This window comes from Lynx rufus, unplaced genomic scaffold (genome assembly GCF_022079265.1).
Source record: "Lynx rufus isolate CCGP_SWC_20201006 ecotype Redwood Valley unplaced genomic scaffold, mLynRuf1.p SCAF_33, whole genome shotgun sequence".
In the NCBI taxonomy this organism is placed as follows: Eukaryota; Metazoa; Chordata; class Mammalia; order Carnivora; family Felidae; genus Lynx; species Lynx rufus.
Genome location: NW_025814849.1, coordinates 4,173,904 through 4,196,014, shown reverse-complemented (window position 1 = coordinate 4,196,014; position 22,111 = coordinate 4,173,904). Strand labels below are relative to the sequence as shown.

At 52.9% G+C, this 22,111-nt stretch overlaps 1 protein-coding gene across 4 annotated transcripts in view; it reads right to left on the bottom strand.

The window, feature by feature from the left end:
* SFSWAP (splicing factor SWAP) overlaps positions 1 to 20,517 on the bottom strand; it is a 69,045-nt gene extending 48,528 nt beyond the window's left edge. For 3 of the 4 annotated variants that reach the window (XM_047093173.1, XM_047093174.1, XM_047093176.1), the window contains exons 1-7: positions 20,166 to 20,517; positions 17,405 to 17,574; positions 16,694 to 16,825; positions 12,449 to 12,534; positions 7,041 to 7,266; positions 5,750 to 5,862; positions 5,177 to 5,309 (exon numbers count right to left, since the gene is read on the bottom strand). In XM_047093173.1, the coding sequence (XP_046949129.1) occupies positions 5,177 to 5,309; positions 5,750 to 5,862; positions 7,041 to 7,266; positions 12,449 to 12,534; positions 16,694 to 16,825; positions 17,405 to 17,574; positions 20,166 to 20,383 (1,078 nt within the window). In that variant the 5' untranslated portion in view covers positions 20,384 to 20,517. Of the gene's footprint in view, positions 1 to 5,176; positions 5,310 to 5,749; positions 5,863 to 7,040; positions 7,267 to 12,448; positions 12,535 to 16,693; positions 16,826 to 17,404; positions 17,575 to 20,165 lie in introns of those variants that run through there. The other variant, XM_047093175.1, reaches the window with a different exon arrangement.
* Positions 20,518 to 22,111: the final 1,594 nt, after the last annotated feature.

Here is a 22,111-nt window from a genome sequence, read left to right as displayed (position 1 = left end):
AAAAAGGGGTTTGAGACTAAGTAAAGCACTTCAAGGTCATGATTTTGCAAGTTAAAAGAAATGCTGTGAACAACAGTAAAATCACACTTAAAAAAGACCAGAGCAGAAGCAAGAGAATGTCTAGTTTAGCCACATTGGATGGCTTAATTCACTTCAGTTATTTACAGAACGAAACACTTAAAAAACCGGGGTTGGCGTTTGATTTTTAAGAAACTGCCTGCTATACTAGCGGGCAGTGTTTCAATATTACTGCTTCTTGCATAATTGTATTTACTACACTCGTCAGCAAGGATTTATGGCTACAGGGCAGGAGATGACCAAGTCACAGAAAGTCACTGTCAGGCTAATGAATGTAAAAAACTGTCAGTTTCACACATCTATGTATAAGGAGATTTTAGGAAAAATTCTCCTGGAAGACAAACGGGTATGAGGCACCTGGGCAGCTCAGTCGGCTGAGCGTCGGACTTCAGCTCAGCTCATGATCTTGCGGTTCGTGAGCTCGAGCCCCGCATCCAACTCTCCGCTGTCAGCACAGAGCCTGTTTCAGATCCTCTGTCCCTCTCTCTGCTCCTCCCCCACTGGTGCACCCTCTCTCTCTCAAAAATAATCATTTGAAAAAAATAATAAAAACATAAAAATAGGCCCTCTTCTTCCAAGGCTGCCTAAACCCAGGAAAATCTCTCGTCAGCAAGAAGTCAGTCACGAGGACAGGCCGTGCATACCCTGAAGGGCTTGTTAAACATTTGCTGATAGAAAGGGCTGGAAAAGCTTGGTGACCCCACCGGGAAGGAGGGGAAGGCGAGCTCTGGCAGGAAGAGCGGTGACAGGGACCGCCGGGGCCTGGAGAGACACCAGAGCTGACAGTCTTGAAACTGTGCTCACATGGACCTGTGAAGAATTCACTGGGGACACTAATGCAGTTTCAAAGCAAGCGTCACGTCGCCCCGAGCCCCTCCACGGTCCAGGTGGCACAGATGGGCAGGTGATGGAGCCCCCTCCCCCTCCCCCAGGGCCCTATTCCTGCAGGCCGTCTCTCACCTGTCCCGTCAGGGACGCTGCCCCCCACTTCCGAATCCGACACAGTGCTGTCCTCCTACGCCCGCCCCTCCGCCCCTGGCCCCGGCCCTGCGCGCGGACGGCTATTCGGTGACACGTGGGGCGGCTCGGTCTTCCACTGGCACTAGAAATCTCGCTTGTGAGGCCCATCCCTGTAGCTCCTGCCTTCCCTGTGCTTGGAGACTGACTGGAAACCCGTGGCCGGGGGCACTCGGTTCGGATACCGGCAGGAAGGGCCCTTGGCTTCTCCGTCAGGCCGCAAAATCGCGCGCCCGGCAGGCTTCACCTGTGCTTTAGTTCATCTCGACAATTAAGGAATTCAAACTTGGTAACGTGAAATAACAGTTCAAACAACCCAGAAACCTCAATTTTATCCCCAGACTCCATCTCTCCAGGGTTCTTACGTGCCCGCAAGCGCAGGCCTCTCCGCCTTCAGTCCCGCAGTCTTCCCGGGTGCTGCAGGCGGGTTTAAGTGACACGCTGGCCTCTCCCTCTCCAGGGCTCGGGCTCCGAAGCGTGCAGACACGATGCCATTTGGGTGAGCGGCCCGGGGAAACCCTTTAAAAAGACCGCGTGACCATTCTGACCTTCCCGAATCATTCACACAGCAGCTTGTGTGGACTTCTTCCCTACTTGACTGTAAAAGTGGCTGATCTCGCAGTTTTATGCTTCCTCACTAATCTTACTTTTTCTATTAGTGGAACATAACGTTGTCTGTCGGCTTAAGAGAAATAACTCGCCATCAGTTCAAGCATCCTCACGCCGTCCCACCAGGCCCCTCGGCCGGAAGCCGCTGCACTGCCGGGAAAAGAAGAGGCTCTACCGGGGTCGTTTCCCAAGGCTCTTTCCCGGAGAGGGCCCTGCCCACCACTTGGCTGAGGGGCACCCCCCGCGTCCATCCGGGCTGGCTCTGCCTCGGTGCCCCCCCCCCCGGCCCCCCGTAGCTCCTGGCTTCCCTGCACACTAGGGTCGGGAGGCTCCTCTTTCCTCAGGCTGGGCCTGTTTGCTTTCACAGCAGAGATCTTGTCTGAAGTGATTTTTTCCAGGTCAACTGCCGTAACGAAGTTTTTAATTACAACTTATGCAAAGGATGGAAGGCCAGTGCTTACGAGACTGCGGGCTAGGGCAAGGGGCTGGGCGTGAGCCGCGAAGGCCCAGACCACGGGCGCGGCAGGTGGGGACACCCCATCCGAAGGGCCCAGAGCACGCCTTGTGTTCACGCGGTCCGTGGGTGCCCCTTCCAGACCTGCTCTTACAACAGACTTGCTTCAAACCGCCAACTAGTCAGGCCTTGAGAGCTCTTCTCTTCTGGTAGCTCACAGACTATCTGATGGGGCTCATTTCCCATTACTGGGCCTCCGTTTCAAATTTTTCAAAAAAAAAAAAAAATTCACATTGTTGCTATTTTTTAGACAGCCCCGAATCTGACCACAGAATAAAAAAACATCTTTGAGGACCTGAACGCAGGCACCTCACGTGTGTCTCTGCGGGCACTATTCTGGTCTGGAGCCAAATTCAAGCCCGAGGCTCTTCCTAGAAACTGGGTCAGTCTGTCCAGCCATCCAGGCCTCCTGCCCCACCCTGCGAGCCCCTGACCCTGGACAGATGGCTGCTGCGGTGACCCTAAGGGCTGATGCTCTCCGGGGGCCCTCACGGGATGCTCATTCCCCAGCAGGCATGCCCCCTCCCCCCCCTGCCCTCCCACTGCACAGCCAAACTCCGGGGGTCCTCTCTCAGGAGCACATTTCCATGCCCGGCCTGCCTCTCCCTCCCACCTGACCTCACCTAGTCCTCCACGAGAGCGAGCCTGCTCTCACTTCCGGTAATGAGGGGTCTACAGGAAATCGGGACACCTCCCAGCCCCCTTTCCGAGCCTCTGGGAAGCGCCGACCACCGCCAAGGGCAGTCTCCACAGAGGAGCTCTGTGACACTCCACTACCCCCACGCCCACGACCCCTTCCACATCTACGGCTGAGGCTGGACGCAGGGGGATGCCTACAAGCAGCACCCACTTTGCTGTGTTTTTTCTTAGACTGCCTTCTATTTTTACAAAATATGAGTTCATCGCTGACATTTGTAAATCGAGATATTTCCCATAAACATTCTGGATTTCTCGCTTCTCTGCAAAATCTGGAACTCGGCCTCTGCCTCTGGCACAGCCGCAATCCACGTGTAAGCAGCTAGGGGCCCTGTCGGGACGGACTCTTTCGTCTCTGCTGGCTTAGACAGTTTAGCTGTGAGGTCGGCCCCCCACGCAAACATAACGCCAGGCACGAGCCCCAAATGCACCGTCTCACACTTGACGGTCACTCTTGCACTGCGAGGCACCAGAGATGTGAAGACGACAACTTCACCGAGGAGGGGTCCTAACCGGTGCCCCCTCCTGGAGCACCTCCTGGGGAGAGGGGGTCACGGGTCCAAGCGGGGAGCCAGCGCAGTTACACCTGCCTGATGGAGGGCCTGGCGGAAACGGGGCTCTGGGACCCTCGCAGTGAGCACAAGTCCTAGAGCGGCCACTCGGCCCTCCTGCCCAGTCCGGGGGTCTGCAGACGCCCCGCGCCACCGCCACCCTCGGTACACACCCATGCTCGCAACCGCGATGTGCAGAGCCAGTGGTCAGGTGACGGTCACCCCGGCCCCCAGCCTCTACCCCTTTCCCGTGCAAGACCGTTTAATAGCTTCAGGGTCCAGGGGACACACACGGACAGGGATTCAACGACGGGGCTGAAGAAGGAACACAAGGACGCCGAGAAGCGTCCTGTTCGGCGAACGAGCGGGGGTCACTCCTGACTCCCGATTCACCCGTGTGGCCGTGTGTGCACACAGCACTCCCCGTCGTGAGCGCCGCACATCCCAAGTCCCGTAAAGGGTTTTTCCAGGACACACGCACTAAGTTCACTCGAATCACCGACGTTACTGGAGCACCAGCCACACACACTGCCGCGTGTCGCACCAGAAGAGAGGCGTGGGAGGGCACGGCTGCTGGCCGACAGAAGCTTAAACAGCGAGCAGCCCGCGTCTTAAAAGAGAATTAATTGGGGCGCCTGGGTGGCGCAGTCGGTTAAGCGTCCGACTTCAGCCAGGTCACGATCTCGCGGTCCGTGGGTTCGAGCCCCGCGTCGGGCTCTGGGCGGATGGCTCAGGGCCTGGAGCCTGTTTCCGATTCTGTGTCTCCCTCTCTCTCTGACCCTCCCCCGTTCATGCTCTGTCTCTCTCTGTCTCAAAAATAAATAAACGTTAAAAAAAAATAAAAAAAATAAAAAAAAAAAGCACTCCTTTGGAAAAAAAAAAAGAAAGAAAGAGAGTTAATCTCCTGCTGATCTTCCAGACTCTGACGGGGCAGGCTTTGCGGACGGCCCCTCACGTCAGACCTGCAGGGCAAGGATGAGCAGGCAGATCCCTGCAGCTGAGGGCTCTTCTCTCGTTCAGGGTTTAACTGCTGGGCACAGAAACCTTGGAAGGATCTGTTAATGTGACCGAGGTCAAACACTCCCAAATAATTCCTTGAATAGAAACTCAAGATTTGCCCTCCGTTAATAACCCGTAGGTAATTAAACAGAAAAGAGCTAGCACACAGCCAGGAGAGGCAGGAGCTGCAACTAACTATCTCTAAGGGGCACGGCAGACAGTGTCGAGCTGTGTCTGTTCTGGGAAAGCCACCGCAGCAGACAGGACCGCAAGGCCCCAACGTGCACTGCCCTGTGCTTCCTAACGGAGCTCTGACTTTGGTCGGGGCTGCGACAGGTCAGACTCCAGCCCCCGCCGCGGGCCGGGGCGACCGGGCGAGACCGCCCCGTCTGTGAGGGCTGAAGGGAGACGCCAGGCGCGGCTTCCGGGGAGGTCTCTGAAGAAGGACAAAGTCACCGGGCACCTGCTTTCCGCCCCTGCCCGTGTCCTTCACCCTCCTGGATACAGAGCTGATGCTGGACGCGGAGCGGCCATCTGTCGACGTTAGGTGACAGGCAAAGGGATGAGGCCGCGGGCTAAAGAGGGCTGAGCGTGCGGGCCCGGGGCCCCGCGCCCCTCACGGCACCCGGGCCGGCCCCGCGCCCCCGTCTCGCGCCCGCGGGGTGAGCTCTGCAGCGGGCTGCAGGCCGGAGGCGCCCAGCGAGGTACTCACAGTCAGCGGTGTACTCCACCTGGGAGGGCTGCGCGGCGCCGTCTGCCGTGGGGGGCGCGGGGGCGGGACCGTCGGCCTGGGCTTTACGGACCAGCGCGGCAAGGGGGTGATCCGGGTCCACCACCTTCAAGGGCTGCAGACAGAGAGGATGCACATCACACCATTTCCTGTGTTTTGAGTCACACAGAACTTCTTCCGAGGCCGAGCGGGCTCAAGTAGCCGCAGAACACGGCGTATCGGAACACAGCGTCCGGGCTTCAGGATGCCCCGGCCCGCGCACACCAGGGGCGGGCCGGGGCTGAGCTCTCCGTGTAGCTGGCCGTGAGTCCCAGGGGGATGGGTCAAGGAAAGACGCTCCGATCCTCCCCAAGACCACTCGGGAAAGGAGGGCGGGTGGATGGGCAGAATGAAACCACTAGCGGCACAAGTGGGAGCACCGAGCAAAACACGAAAATGCAAACTATACCTCGATGAGGATAAAGTAAGATACAAAAGAAACGCGAGCTTGACGAGCTCCCAAAACTAAGTGAGCGGAAGTTTTGTTACGGCATAAAAAAAACAGAAGATGGACACCTTCATCAGCTCCTCCAGGCGGTTACACTTCTTGGAAGCAAAGAGAGACGGGTGCAAGTAACTCCCGTCTTCCTCGTCATCGTCATCGTCGTTGTCAGAGCTGACCCCCGACTCTGCAGAGCAAAAGCAGATTTCAAGATCCTGCTGTACGGTGAGACAAGGTACAAATAAGTGACGTGAAAACTAAGAAGCAGGGGCACCTGGGTGGCTCAGTCGGTAAGGCGTCCAACTCTGGATCTCGACTCAAGTCATGATCTCACGGTTTGTGAGTTCAAGCCTCGCATCAGGCTCTGCACGGAGCGTGGAGCCTGCTTGGGATTCTCTCTCTCTCCCCGTCTCTCTGCACTCCCCCCGAAAATAAATATTACACAAAACAAAACAACCCTCGGAAGCAGACAAAGGCAGGGCTACACGTAATCGTTTCTTGGTTATCTGCCCCCAAACACCTGTGATAAGTACCCCTGGAGCCGGACGCCGGGCAGAAAAAAAGGAGCACGCCCTCGGCCCTGCTGGCAACATCCCTCCAGCATTTACTGGAGTCTGGAGCCAAAGTATTTTAATTTTCTAGAAAAAAGGCTAGAATCTTGATGAAAGGGAAAACAACAGCAACAAATACTTAAAAAAACTAACAAACGCGGAGACAATGAGAGCCGTAAGCAAGATTCATGCAACTGTTTTTGAAAATCATGTTCCAGCCGAAGAGAAAAAAATTCAACGGCTAACACACACACCGTTGTCCCGCATATTATTCGCAACAGTTAACTGGCCTTTGTAGTAAGAATCCCAAATTTAGGTAGTTAATGAAAACAACAGCTTGAGGTAGAGATGAATAAAAAAACGGTAACAGTCAAAGTAACCTTTCATCTTTGTGCGCGTAACCTAACCTCACCTCAGCTCCTAAGCCCCACGCGCACGTGGACCGCTAGAACGCGCTCTAGAAGCAGGGGACTGTTTTCTCCAGGAAATGTTAAGCAGGCAAAATGAGAAAGAACGTTTCCAACCCAGGTGATTATGTTCTGATAGCATCGATGTTTAATTATAGTTCACTTCTCTGCGGGAACGGTAAGAACCTAATACGCTCTCAAGACTCAGTCGAGAAGAGCTGGGCACCACCCTCCGGGGGCATGAGCAGGTGTAACGACACGCCGTGCTGGGGAGGGGGGGCGCTGCACAAACACTCTGGGCAGCTGAGGTGCAGGCCGCAGCCACCCCTCCGCACAAGGGCCGTTTTCCCCTCCCAGAGGCCGCCCCGCACAGGCCCCGCGTCCACGCACGACGGAGTCTCACATACTCTTTTTCTCCTCGTTTCTGTTTTCTGCCAGCACTGTGTAGCGCCCCTCTTTCATGGCTTTCTGGATGAATTTGTAGTAGGGGTTGAGGTAGTGATCAAAGCGTAGAAAGTCAAACTGAGAGTTCCGGGCCTGCTTGGCTTTCAGCATTATCTCAAATTGTGCTCCCTGTTTGCACACAAAATTGGCTGTGCGCTCGATGATAGCATGCATTTTGGCTGTTGGTGGCTATGAAAAAACACACACATTCACGTCACAAATTTTTCCTCTTTTCCACTGGTCCCATGACTTAAAACACAGAACTAACCCCAGTTTTTCCGTTGATGATGGGAAAGAAGAAACACTGCGGCTGGAGAGCCCGGCCCCCGTTTGCACGACACGTGGTCTGCTTCTGGATTCTGCAGCATTCTAGGGGAGGAGACTCGACTCACAGGCCAAGGCAGGCCATGCCAGCGGCCGCAGAACTGACCGGAGGCGATCTTTTTTCACACCAAGTCACCGTGCTTCCATAGTATCAGGGGCTGTGGACCCTCGGAAGTGGTATACGGATTACGCACACAGGCGTCTTTCTAGGGAGGGGGGACCCGTTCACCAACTTTGTCGGGAGTCTAGGGATCACCCCTCTTTCCTTCTTAGCTAGGACGAGTTTTTATGGCTCGGGAAGCAGCCTTTTCGAAGACACGGGGAAGGCCGCCTGCTCTCACCTGCTCCCGCACCCTAGACCTCTCCTCGCCACATGGGTGTGGTCCGGCCCCAGCAGGCAGGCTCTCACCCACGGGAACAGAGCGGAACAGAGCGAGTGCTCCTGCCTCCAGGAGGGGTTACTACCAGGATCAGACCCTGCCGCCGGTCTCCTGGGTTTCCTGCTCCTGCCCGCGCCGCCGCTAAGTTACTTCTACCGCGTGGCGCTTGGCACTCCCCACCCACAACCAGAGCTGTCAGACCAGATGCTGGGAGCCATACTCCACACTCCGAAAATACTTGTAATGACAAGGAAGAGATTAACACTTGGAAATTGCATGCAAATAAAGCGGGAAACTATTCATTAACGATGGGCGGCGAAGTATTCAAGATGCTTGCTGTAATTTCCGAACCACATCCTTCATAAAATACAAATGCCTTAATTCCCAGATTAATTCCTGAATAAAGTCCTTCACACTTAAATAGAGTAAGTACCTACAATTAAGGTTATTTACCGATTCCAAAATAACCCAGATTCCATGTCAAAGGCCCACTGTGCCTGAAGTACGGATCCTGAGGCAAATGTTCAATGGCTCTGGCTAACAGGAAGACTAATCTTTGAGACCGTGTTCCACACACACATCAATCATTAATGATGAGTTTAGGATAATGACCTTTAAAGGAAACTATGATCCACCCCCTCCACGGAGAGGTATTCTCTGCTGACCAAACTAACCCGCCGGTTTAAGATTTCTTAAAAATAGGCCCATTTATGATACGACGTCACGGCAGTTAAAAAGATAGTGGTCACAGGGGCGCCTGGGTGGCTCAGTTGGATAAGCGTCCAACTCTTGATTTCGGCTCAGGTCACGATCTCGTAACTCCTGAGTGGGAGCCCGGCACTGGGATCTGCGCGGACAGTGATGCGCCAACTGGGGATTCTGTCTCTCTCTGCCCCTCCCCTGCTCATGCTCTCTCTCTCTCTCTCAGAAATAGATAAACAAAAAGATAGCGCTTACAAAGCAAAGTCATTACTACAGAAAAACGAAGCACATTACGAACATACTTCCAGACTTGCTACCAGAGCAAGTGGATGAGACCCCAACACCTGGTTGGAAAACATTCTTTGCTGTCACGTAAGTTTTACATAAATCCTGTTCCGTTTAATACCACGATCGTCTCCACTATAAACTGGGATTTCAAGGACGTATATAAATGCGTGTGTCATAAAGACTGATAAAGGAAGAAATGCTTGTCCTATTTAAAGGGGGAAACCTTTGGTTGAAGGAAGGGACTGGGCCCAAGAAGGTGGGCTGACACGTCCTCACTCCTCCTGAATCACACTGACACAGACGCGGCTCTAACACCTGAGGGCAGACACTGGGCAGTGGGGGAATTGTACGCGTGGTGCGAAAGCCCACATCAGTGTAAGGTTTCCTAAGAGCTTTGGAAAATGCTGCTGCAGTGCGGGGCCGGGACCTCAGGGAACAGAGGTGAGGGCCCCCGGGAGCAGCTAGGCTGGCCCCCTCCTCCTCTACGATCAGGGGAGGAAAAATGAAATACCCACTTCACTCACAGCCCGAAATACACATCACATCGGATGACATTTCAATTGTAAAAACAAAACGTTAGACACAACAGTAGCAAACGTAGCAAAATATTTTTAAAATCTTAGGGTTGGGAAAGGACTTCCAAAAACAAGATTCAAAATGCTGACGTCGCAATGGAATATAGTGACACGTATGACTTCATAAATACGTTCATTCTGCGAGAGGCGTCAGCAGCACACGCGCACGGCACACACTGGATGTGCTCCACGGCGCGGAAAGTTCCTGCCAGTCCCAAGAAAAAAGCAAGAACTCTTCGGGAATGCAGAAATAAATCACATTGCTTTTTGCTCCCACTCCCATCCCGTGGCGACAAAGGCCCTGAACTAGGATGAAAATAACGGTCTAATGTGAACCATCGATCCAGCCGGACTCAGCGGCTCAGAGTTACTCTCTCACACTCTAAACCTCAACGTCTCTCCCGTGCAAACGGGCTGACAGCTGCCCCTGCCTCAGAGCTACTGGGACCACGATGACGGAGCGAGAACACAAGGAAAGCACCGGGTACGCAGCACGCAGCCAACGAACGGTAAGCACGCACTGTCCCTAACCCAGAGACGCAAATGCGCACATGACAGCAATCGCACACCGAATCCTTCCCTGCTCGTCCTCTGGTTTACCAAGTGTGCCCCCACGAGCGCGTCTCCCGGGGCCCACGGGGCAGCACCGCCAGCCCCCACGGCTGACCACAGTGACACGTGACCCTGTGCACCGCAGCGTCCTGGGGGCTGGGGGACACTCCCTCCGCCTTCCCGGTGGTGCTCCGGGTGTGGGCAGGACTCGGGAGGTGACCAAGACGGGCAGGCAGGTCCCTGAGAAGGGGACACGGGGCCGAAAGCACACGCTGGGACAAGTGATGCCAGGCTACACACTCGGGGAGAAACAGGTCCTTGCTTCCCCTGCGACCTTGAGAAAACACGCCAACCACCGGGAGAAGCGAACACAACGCTGTGGGGTCACTCGGGGGCGGCGGTCTAGAGGCCCAGCAGGAGGCGGAGCCAGGACGGCTGCCAGGCTTTGACCGAGGACAGAACCGGTGGCCAGCACCCGCGGCGGCCCATCTGGAGCAAAGGCCAGCACGCACCTCCCGGAGCGCCGTGCCCTCTAACTACTCCTCACTCTTCACGCCAACCCCGCGGAGCCTGGACTCATTAGGCTCTAATCCAAAAGCCTGGTTTAAACGTCAAGAATCCCCCAGGGTGCCTGCTTTCTTTACCGAGCAAGGGCGACCCCCGCCCACGGAGACAGCAATCCCCTCTCTGCGTACCAGCCGGCGATCCCGGCATTAATCCCCGACGCAGGCACCTCTGTCTGCTCCGCTCGCCCGCTAATGGGGACATCACGGCGTGAAGCGTGTACGAGCCACTGCCCCCAAATCACAAGTGCTCCCAAGAGCGACACCAGCACAAAGGAAGACAGCGCTGCCTCCAGCGCCCCGACGGGCACTCAACGGCTTCCACACAATCCAACCATCTCCCGCTCCGGGGGCCGCGCCGTAACAATATCACAAGGACTCTTTAAGGGGAACACAGCAAATGAATCTGCTCTCCAGTGGGCAGCGACTATTCTTAGCTCCAGCAGACCATTCAACAGCTCAGTGAAGCTTACGCTGGCCCAGGATATACAGCCGTTACGTATTTTAATAGGAAGTGAACAACGCGATAAAATCTATTATGCTTCTGTGTTTATATCTGCGTGAAAGTTTAAAAATAATCTTTCACGTAAAAATAAATAAAATTCCACATAGTCAACCTTAAATAAAAGCTTTTAGCATTAAATATAGGTAAGGAAGCAACCCATTTTTAATGGGTCTCTCGTGTAGAATAAAGAGCATGTTCCAGAACGAGAATACAACCCATAACAATACACAGAAAACGTATTAATACAAGTCCTAGGATATCAGATGTTCAGAGGACATTTCCAGCTTTAGCTACAACAAACTGGTAAGTGCTGGAAACGGGGAGGCAGACATAAGTAGCAACTGCATTCAGCAAAACCCAAAAGCATGTGGCTCGTACGCGAAAGAAGGCAGCAAAAGGCAGGGTGAGCGCACACAGAGGACGGGTGGGGTGGGGGCAGGGCTGCTCTGTGTCCCGGGCCATCATCACCCGGAAACGAGCGACCAGGGCAGCAAACACAGGCCGAGTGCGGAGAGGATGAGACCCTCACGGGCAGCTTCAGCGCCCGCTGTCCACCCGGAGGCTCAGAAGAACACAGGGCACGACCAAGAATCCAGAACACCTGCATCTGCGGCCCTAGTGACCCAGTAGGAAGACATCACAGAAAAGCCACACTGAGCGCCAATATCCCTCCCGAGCACGCACACACAGCAGAAATACTCCCAACGTCCCTACTGAACACACAAAAATCCCATCGAGCACGGGGCCTGGGGGTGTGAGTCCCTGCCTGCCATGTGCACGGCCACGTCCTTCCCTCTCCCTCGCCTGTGAGAGGGGGACGGGAACAGGAGGTATCGCTCAGGGTCCTCGGCCTCACGATACGGCAGATCAAGCAGCCGGAGCACGCCAGGACCGCAGGCGACCCTCAGTGACACCCGTTACAACTCAGCCCGGACTGGACAGGCTCGAGCTGAAGCTGCTGTGCGAGGCGAGCGTGAATCAGACTCCACTCCGCCGGCTCTAGCTGCAGAGTGCCAGGGCAGCCCGGAGGTGCCCCAGGGCCCTGATCACAGGGGACAGGAGGCCTGGCTGCAAGAGCACCCAGGACACCTAAGGTAAAGGCCTACAGCTCAAGGGCCCACAAAAGCCACCCCAGCAAAACCCGGGACCAGGCACCTTCACTGAAAGCCGGGCCGCCTTGAGCGAGACTGTTTTTATGTCTGAGTGTGGCTAACAGCCTACTCACCGCCAACCGCGCCACTCAACCCCACGGCCTCTGACCCAGTTCCTCAAGCCCCTGATGCGCTGGTCTAGCCATTCTGCTGGGATTCCTCCCTCTCTCTTTAGAGGAAAATGGGGAGGGGGGGGGTTCCTCCATTAACTCACAAATAGTTTGAAGGCCTTAAAACCTAGCCGTCATGACCACGAGTGGGGTCTCGCACAAGCAGTGCCTCCTGACTCACAGGGATCACGATGGACGGTGCTGTGAAGTGGAAAACATACCAGCTCCACGTCAGGCGGCACATTCAACCCCACGGGGGCGACGAAAGGCTCCTCGTTTTCCTCTATGTTTTCAGCCTCGTTTTTTTCTGCGTCAGAAGAAAACGTAAAGTTCAGAACAACCATCAGGAAGAAGGCAGCCACAGACAGTACACAATGGAGGGAGAGCCGGGAGGGGCGTTACCTGGCTGTCTGCCCTCCTATCATTACCTCTGGAAACCCTTTCCCATCTACCCTCCCACCCCGCAGGCGCCCCCGCCACCAGGGGCCCTGCTTACCAAGGTACTCGGTCCGCCGCCAGCTCCCCCTCCCCAGCTCTGGGATCTGTGTGTAGGTGGCGCTGCTGAGCCCCTGCTCCAAGCGAGCCCCCCTCCGAGCGGTTTCTGTAGGACCCCAGGGGGGCAGGCACAGGTGCTCAATTCCAACAGGACCGAATGGTTTCACAGAGTTGTACAGGCCTTCAGTGCAGCTGCCAAGACTTCTCCACCCAAGCCAACAACCTCCTACCGCAAATAATCAGCTCGTTTGGCACACACACCTGTCTGCCGTGTGTGGGAGGCGAGGGACTCACCGCACGTTGCAACTTTCTGAACAAGGTACCTACGTGCCTTAGTCATTCAGGGCGTCACCCACCAAGAGGATTAATGACGTGTACAAAAACATAGTAGAAAACTTACAAAAGCCAACATTGCAAGGGACTCCGATACCTAGGGTTTTCTCTCAAAAACTGACATCAAATAAACATGAATCTTCATCAAAACAAGTGTTTTCACCATGTATAATGAAGTTTCTTGACAAGATGAACAATTTCAAAGGTTTTCCACCAAACCTAATTCTTCTACAAGGCCAAGGAGGGATTTCAAGCAGGTTTCACTGTACCTAAAAATGCTGATGCAATGTAAGCAGATTATAAATTCCATTAAGAATTATTTAACGCTGTCCACTTGTTTTGCGCCTACGTATCCTGTTCTCTCCTAAGAACCGGAGATTCACTAGGGCCTAGAAACTTCCTCTGGTCAGCAACCCCAGCGTCCAGTAACCAAATGACAGTGCAACTGGGGGACCCCAGAGACACTGGTTTGCAACATGTCGAGAAGCAACTTTAAATCTCAGTCTCTTTGGGCGTGGGGCCAAAGGCGTGTGTATAAAAGTGCAATTTCTACTGTAGCTCTCTAAAATGACAGAATGATGGAAATTTCACCTCTTAAGTAGGCTTTCCTTAGTGTGATGCCGCACACAAAACAAAGGCACCGGACTCAAAAGAGCTGTTGGGGACAGGTGGGTTACACAGAGCTCTGTCTGAACACATATCTTACTTCACAGAAAATGGCTTTAGCAGCACAGAATAAAAAACCAACGCGATACTCGGATTCAAATGATCTTTTTTCATAAAAAAGATACTGAATAATGATAAAAAATTGTGAGAATCTGCAGGACACGAACCAGGCCGAAGACAATTTGCTGCGGAAGGAGGAGGGGTTGACACACAGACACAAAGGCACCACAGAGCCTGCTAGCAGCACAGAGCCTAAAATGTTCAAAAAGGCCAGGATGAGAGTAACTGTGAAAATCAAGGAATATTCAGACACATTGAGGGTGCTGGAAAACGAAAATAAAACAAAATGAAACAAAAACACCCTTTTTAATAATGCAACACTGAAGTGAAACTTTGTTGTTAGTGGCATTGGGCAACAAACTGAGTTCTAGTGTGTGTGTGTGTGTGTGTGTGCGTGTGTGTGCGTGCGTGCAGGTACACATGCCTGCGTGCGTGTGTGTTTAACACATATGGCATTTTACTGGCGTCTGGGTGGCTCAGTTGTTAAGCAACTGACTTCAGCTCAGGTCACGATCTCCCAGTTCATGGGTTCGAGCCCCATGTCGGGCTCTGTGCTGACAGCTCAGAGCCTGGAGCCTGCTTGGGATTCTCTGTTTCCCTCTCTCTCTGCCCCTCCCCAGCTCATGCTCTGTCTCCTAAAAATAAATAAATTTTGGGGCGCCTGCGTGGCTCAGTTGGTTAAGCATCCATCCAACTTCAGCTCAGGTCATGATCTCACAGTTCGTGGGTTCGAGCCCCACGCGGACTCTGTGCTGACAGCTCAGAGCCTGGAGCCTGCTTCAGATTCTGTGTCTGTCTGTCTCTCTCTCTCTCAAAAATAAACATTAAAAAAATTTTAAAAAGATAAAAATACATAAATAAATGTTAAAAAAATACACGTGGCATTTTATCTGTATTAACATAACTTAAACTCAGTCAAGCTGTAAGTTTCACACGGGCCCAACTTTCCTTAAAAAAGTTAATCACCATATAAAGCAAAGTCCTGAAAATATGATTATGAGAAAAAAAAAAGTATATAATACTAAAGAGAACTTTCTGTTAAAGAGAAAGCATACTAAAACTTCAAAGAGAAACAAAGTCACGTTGAAAGTCTTAAAACTCAGTAATTATAACAAAGTTTAATTTCACGGAGACAATATTCTAACCCCTGTAACGGGCTGGCAACTTCCTGAATGTCAGACAGTAAGCATTTCTGGCTGTAGATGGTTTCTAGGTGGACTACTCAACTCTGCTGTTGAGGCCGCACAGACACTATCAACAAATGAGTTGTGTGCCAATGAAACTTCATTTACAAAAACCCGCCAACGGGGGTAGTCTGCTGATCTCTAATCCAGAGCGTTAAGAAATTACCATTACGGATTTTTCCAATATTATGGATTTGTCACTTGATCTCGCGAAAGCCATTTGACCTTTATAAATTTCGATTCTTCACTTACATACTTGGTTCGGAAAGAAGACACCGTAACCTCAGCCATCCAGAACCCTGACATAGGTAACTTGTTCCGGATAAAGGAATGAGAGTGTTCACCGCTTAGACCTGCCAGAACACTTCCGATGCACCGTAACTTCTGAAGGTATGGAATACCTTAACAAAGTTTTGACTCAACACAGTTCCCATGACAGTGGAAAAGTCTCTCCAGAAGCACGTAGAACAGAGTCGCACTACGACAGAGACTGTGTTGCTGCCCACAGAGTCATGAGCAGGACAAGGGGAAGGTCAACAAGGGTGGATCTGGGTGAGTCTGCCCTGCATCGTGCTGTCCCGTCAAGGAGACCCCCCGCCCCCAGTGAAGGGGCAGGAGAACCCAGCGCAGCCGCACCGCGCGCAGGGCAGACCACGTTTCAACGTTAAACTGCTGTAACCACTTCATATTCGTTGGGGGGTTTGTAACTTAAAGAGAAACAAATAATAGACTGTGAACTCTAAAACAAAATCCCTGTATGACGTGATTCTAGTTTATTACTGTAAACATTTGAATAGGTTTCTAAAGCTATAGTTCTCCTTCTCTGTAATATTTCTATCAATTTTTTTTTAAAGTAGGCTCCACACCCAGTGTGGGGCTCCAACTCACAACCCCAAGATCAAGTGTCGCATGTTCTACCAACTGAGCCATCCAGGGGCCCCCTAAAGTTCCCCTTCCCTCTAAACAGAATATCCTGAATACGGTGATCAAGCCCCAAAGTTCCCGGTTAGTGTTACTGTCACTGATAATTAACAGGTGATTACCATACGAGGCCAAATGACTCAGGGCTGACAGAAGTGACAAAGGACATTTGTGTCTGTAGTACAGGAGTCCCGAGTGTTTAGCGGCACTTTTTTTTTTTATATTCAAAGTTCCCAGCATTAATCCAGAAAAGCAAGATTTTAAAATCTTCAATTTTACATAAATACTACTGTAAAACCCCAAGCTAAGTGGATACTGCGGGTCCTACTGAGCCTATCTTGTGCTCTTTCACGTTTGGGGGGAAGTGACTCCACAGGTGTCCTTCTACTGGAACTTGTCATTATTTTGGTCGGGGGGGGGGGGTCGGTCATGGCGGGGGGGGGGGGTTGTGAAGCAGGTTCACGTGAAGATCATGAATGCCTGTCCTTCTAACGCCCCGAGAACGAATCCCTACAAATGTCAGTGCACTCGTGACCGGCTCAGAAACGAAGGATCCAGGCTGAGCAAGTGCCAGTCACCCGAGTCAGAGAGAAGTGAGCAAAAAGGCAACGAGATCCAACGCGGACAAGTCTGGACGCACTTTCCACCGCCCCGGACACTCACTGTCTAGTTCCTCGCTCGGTTTCACCCTAAGACGGAGCCCCACGGTGCTTGGTGTCACAGCGATGGCCCAACTGCCTGGCCGTGACCACTCCGCGGGCCATGCGCCACCACCGGCGTGCCACCGGGCCAGCCCTCTCCTCTCACCTCTCTGTTTGGAAGGCTCCTCCTCCTCTGTGGGTTCCGACGGGTCGTAGTAATCGCTGCCGTAAGTGAACCCCACTGCGTTGTAGCTCCCGTCCTCGGCCAGTGCCTCACTCAACCGCTTGTATTCTTCCTCTTGAACAAAAACGAGAGTTTTGTTAACAAGGGCGGAAATTTACGGAGAAAAAGTTTACACATTTCTAAAGTTGCAGCTGTCAGTAAAGCATACAACACGCTTTTGTCAACCTCTTTTTGAGGCAAAAACGTTTTGAGAAATTCACGCTTCATATCGATCAATATGTACTTTTGCCAGTACATGTTTACCACAGACAGCAGGATACGCGTCTTTTGTGGAAAGTTTCTTCCTGCTGAGAAATTTGGGGAGTAAGAACCGTATTAAAGATTAAGGCAGAGACAAGAACATCAATTTTAGTTTATACGATACTGTTAAAGAAGAACAATTAAAGAGTTTGGTTTTTGTTTTTTCAAATCCCAGTCTGCCCTCAAAAGCTGGGAAAATTCTTTGTGGCTCTATATATAAACTATCCTGAGGTCCTCTCAGAACGCAAAGACTCCTGTTTTTCCAATCCACTGGGTACTGTCAAGATAATATCAGAAAGAGTGAGTATAAAAAAATGAATGGGAGTAAATTTTAAACACTTAAAAAATTTTTTAAAGTGTGTTGCTTTGAAGTAAGTTTGTCCTGAGCAGTACCTTGCCTCGCCTCCGCCTCAAGCAAGTCCGTATGCAAGGCTAAATACCTCTCCTCATCACACACGGCATCTATTCGTGCCTCCTCTTCAGAGAGCTGGTAGTCACGGTTCCACGTGGAGTACTCAGCATCGTACTCAGAAAGGTCATGCAGGTGACCGCGCCCATCGTATCTGTAATATGAACAAGCTGGTCAACGGAAAGAAGGTAACGTCGAGATGGGTGTGTGTGCGACGTCTCACACATGTATACTTACCGATTAAAACAGAGAAATAAAAATATGGAAACAAACATAAAAAATCCTCTCGGGTTTATATTTAATTTGGCTAATCACATCTCACCTACTTTTAAACTCAAGTTATCTTAACAAAGTCTAAATTCCTTGGTATAATAAGATAAAACTTATAATTAAGGTAAACGATCCTTTAATAGCATAAAGGGTATCCACGTCACTGGCAGAGCTTACCGTTTATGGTTCGGTCAACCATTCAATGCCATTTGCCAAAAAAAAAAAAAAAAAAAAAAAAAAAAAAAATTCTGGAAAGTCAAATATCATAGCTTACATTCACACAAACCGAATACATAAATACCTATCCGTAAGAACCCAACGGTCGAAATTTCCTCGCTTCTTTCTGCTAGTCCCGAACTCTCAGGAGAGATCTTCACCAAAGAAACTTGCGTCCATTGGAGGTAAAATCTTGGCTAGGCTCGCCCCCTAGCCACTTGGCTGAGGAAATAAGTGCTGGGTTATGTGATAGAGAGACACACATACATAGGAACAGTGACATATACATGCAGTTTAAGGAGGTTCACCGGAAACAGAGCAAAACTATGAGAAGGTGTGGCTTATTCTCTTCTAAACTTTATTCCCCGAGGAAACAACGTACGTGAAGACACATCCGTGTTTACTTGCATGGACCAACAGGCACTTTGGCCAAATTAGGAGTAAGAGCACTTTCTGCTATATTTTTAACATAATAATTCAATGAAGCTGCTGTCGACATGCAACATCAAAGGGTAAGAGAGCCAGAAACACTCAGATTTAGAGTTGCAAAAAAATAGACAGAGGCACACACAAAAGTCTGCCTAATTTTTTAACGTTGACTTTTGTAATGAGGACCAAAAGGTACTTAAAAAAACAGAACAAAAAAGACATTTATAAGAAAAAGGCCAAAATTCCAGAGTAGCCAAGTTATTGCATTTTATTAAATTGCAAAATTATTTTTACTTTGATGTAAACCTCCTTAACTTACAAATGTAGATCATTATTTGAAACTATTACACATGTACATGTGTGGCGTTTGCTCCCCGTTCACGGAAGGCCTAACTCCAGTCACGTACAGAGCGATAAGGAAAACTGCCTAAAGAGCTCAGACTTCACCGTTGACCAAATTTTCATAACAAACAGCACAAGTAACGCTTTGGAAAAGCAAGCCGCCTGACAGCTCAGGCAACCTCGTTCAATAGAAACTACGGTTTAAAGGCACAACGTGTTTGAGGAGGGCGAGGCGTCCCGTCCAGACCGATCCGGCAGCCCTCCCTTCAAGAGTCACTGTTGCCTAGATCTAACTCCAAACGGAAATGTCAGGGGTGGAAAAAGGCCTATTTGGTCATTAATGTGTCCATTTTTTGGCCAGCGCACAGGTCATCCCTACAGTCACGTTCCAGGGCTTTGTAGAATCCAGCTTTAATCAAACGACGGGCTTCCTTCACTCGGAGAGACTATTCCACAGTTAAATGGCTGGTCATCCTTAGCTTTTCAGTCCGGGCCCCAGAAGCAGAGTTGCCAAACCGGCAAAAAACAAAACAAAACAAAACAAAACAAAAAAACCAAACCAACAAAAACCCCAAGAAGGAGAAGGAAAGAAAGGGGGACTGAAAACATGGGGGGGAGAGGGGAGCAAACGGCCTACACCATGTAATGCCATCCTTTTCAAATCAAACATCTTTAGACGTCCCCGACCCCAGTACCCCTCTGCCCAAAGTGGCTGAACACCCTCCGGGGAGATTACCTAAAGCAGGTTTGATTTGAAAAGAGACACATCTATATCCCAGTTCCGCCCTTCGGTTTTAAGAGACCGTGAAACCAGCCCTAAGAACACTACCTCTAGGAGCAAAGCCAGTGTCTGCACGAAGTCAACTGGCTTCCAAGTGATTGGCAACTTCACCCTCTGGTCTGAATCACTCAAACCAGTTCAGATTATCACGGGGTGGGGGAGGGGGGAGGCTGACGGAGTCAAATGTCACGCCGGCAAAATACGGGCGCTCCACGGAGGGCGCCGGGGGCTTACGAGGTTCGAGGCGCACTCTGGGGGCCCGAGAAGTTTTCTAACCGCGCGGCCTCAGTGTGCGGCGTTTCGGGGTGTCCTCCCACCACACGGAGCTGTGGGAGCGCCGCGCGTAGGGAGGCAGCGCACGACCCCAAGGCAACGCGGGTCGGGGGAGGCCAAGGCACCGGCAGCTTCCACCGCGTGGAGTGGCCAACTGGAACCAGTGACAGGGGTGAGGGGTCGCGAGGGGCTGCAGGAGCAGAGACGATCCCTCCGGCGACAGACACGGCACGCCAACTCCAGCCAGTGCCTTAGGGCAGGTTTCACCGTCCCCCTCCCTCTAAAACCAGGGGGATGTAAGGACAGAGGAGGGGGTCCCCCGGATCCCCGCTGGCTCCACAAAACCCTCTTTAGTCCTGGCCATCAAGTCAACATCAGACGAAATCAAGCGGGCGAGGGAAGGGGAGGACCGACGGGTGGGGGGAGGAACCGACCTGTCGATGAGGATCTTGTGGTCCCCCATCCAGGGGATGAGGTGCTGTCCCTGTTCCTGGGCCAGGGCCCGCTCATCATCCCGGAACAGCTTGCAGGCATAGCCGAAGACCAGCAGCTCCACTCGGTTCCCCCCACCGCCGGCACCTCCGGGTCCGGCCTCCTCCTTCGCGCCGCTTTTCCTCTCCGTTTTGGCACGGCCTCCGCTCGCGCCGTACATGACAGCGTCCCCGGCGTCCAGGCTGGTCCTCTTCTGCGCCGCGCGGATGTCCCCAATGCCTCCGCCTGGCCTACCCCCTCAGTCAAAAGCGCCGCATCCCGGGCCCAAACTCGACACCGCCGCCATAGCGGGCAACAAAATGGAGGAAGCGCAACTTCCGGCGACGGGCAGCCCTACTTCCGGCGAGCAGCTTCCGCAGATTCGCTACCCCTCGGAGCCGTTTGAACCGCTAGAAAGTATTTTGGCTTTAGCCTTTTGCATTCGGAGGCGTCGCCACGGTGGGAGCTGGTGTGGTCAGAGGACAGTGCATGTTTAGCGTTAGTTTTCTCAAACAATTGTCCAGAGCAGTGGCGAAAGCGCGGCGCCGGATTGCGCGCTACCTGCATCAGGCCGGCGGGCGCTGGGCGGAAGGAGGGTGGGTGCTGCGCAGGTCGAGTGCGCGGCGCGGCGGGGCGGCCCCTCCCTGCGTCTGTGCGAGGTCTCCCGGCCGCTGCGACCGGGGCAGGGGTCTGGGGGGTCGGGAGCCGAGGGGATTCGGGGCCCGGGGAACCGGGGGATTCTGAGACTGTGGAGCTCTTGAGGCGAAGGGCTGGGGGCCGGGGAGCTCGGGGCCCAGGGCCTGGGGGATTGGGGGCTAGGGCCTGGGGGAGGGGGGAGGTGCGGGGAGCTCGGGGGTCAAGGGCCTGGGGGGGTGCGGGGAGCTCGGGGGTCAAGGGCCTGAGGGCGCCAGGCAGCTCGGGGCCCAGGCCTGGGGGTCCGGGGGCAGGGGGAGTCTGAAGAAGGGCCCGGGCCAGGTCCTGTCCAAGGCGATCGCTTCACCTTTCTGAGGTTCTGGTAACTTCTCGGTCCTGGAGACCCGGACCCTCACTCATCCCGCCTCCTTCGGAAGGTGCCCTCAGCGGATACCACAGGGCTTAGTAGGCCGTGAAGCCCCTCGCAGTAACCGGATTTTGTGTGGACTCGTGTGGGAGAAAAGTGGTCGGGGTTGGTGGAGGGAGCCCGCTTCTCGGAGACCAGCCACCTGGATGCGGGGTGGCTGCCGAGGAGCTGACTCCGGGGCCTCGGTTTTACCACCTGTGTTTTCATTAGGAGAGTGGCTCCTTCTGGTGCACCCTAGACTGTCAGCGGCTGCCGTGCAGAAGCGTTGCCTTGGGGCCCAGAGCCCTCTCTGCACTGGGTCTGATGCTGGCAGTGACGTGGACGTTCTTCTCCCGCACCCACATCTCTTCTGCACAAACCAGTGGCAAGTCTTTCTGCTAGTAACGTTGACATAGGGCATTCAAACCTTAATAGGGTTTTAAAAATTAAGCCACAAGCAGTTCCCACCTCAGGGCCTTTGCCCTTGTGATATCTTTGGGGGTGTCACTCTTCTTGCTTTTTATGTGGCAGGCTCCCCATCCAGGGCTCAGTTCTGTCCCGTTCTCAGCCAGGCTGTAGGTGTCCCCGCTAGAGTGTCTCGCGCTGCTCGGTCCTGCCGATCTGCCTTTGGGGTGCCCACGCCACCACCCCACATTACCTCCTGTATGCAGCACCCACCCCCTCCCCCGTTAGCTTCAGGAAAGCTGAGGTTTGTGGGTTCATCTAGGCATCCCCACGGCCTGGGGTAGCACCCGCACGCAGTAGAATGAACATGAGCGAGCCATCATTCTATCTCGCTCCACAGGGTGCCCTGCTGCCACTGAGGGCGGCCTACCATGGTTGGTCCAGGCAAGTGCTGGGACTCTGGGT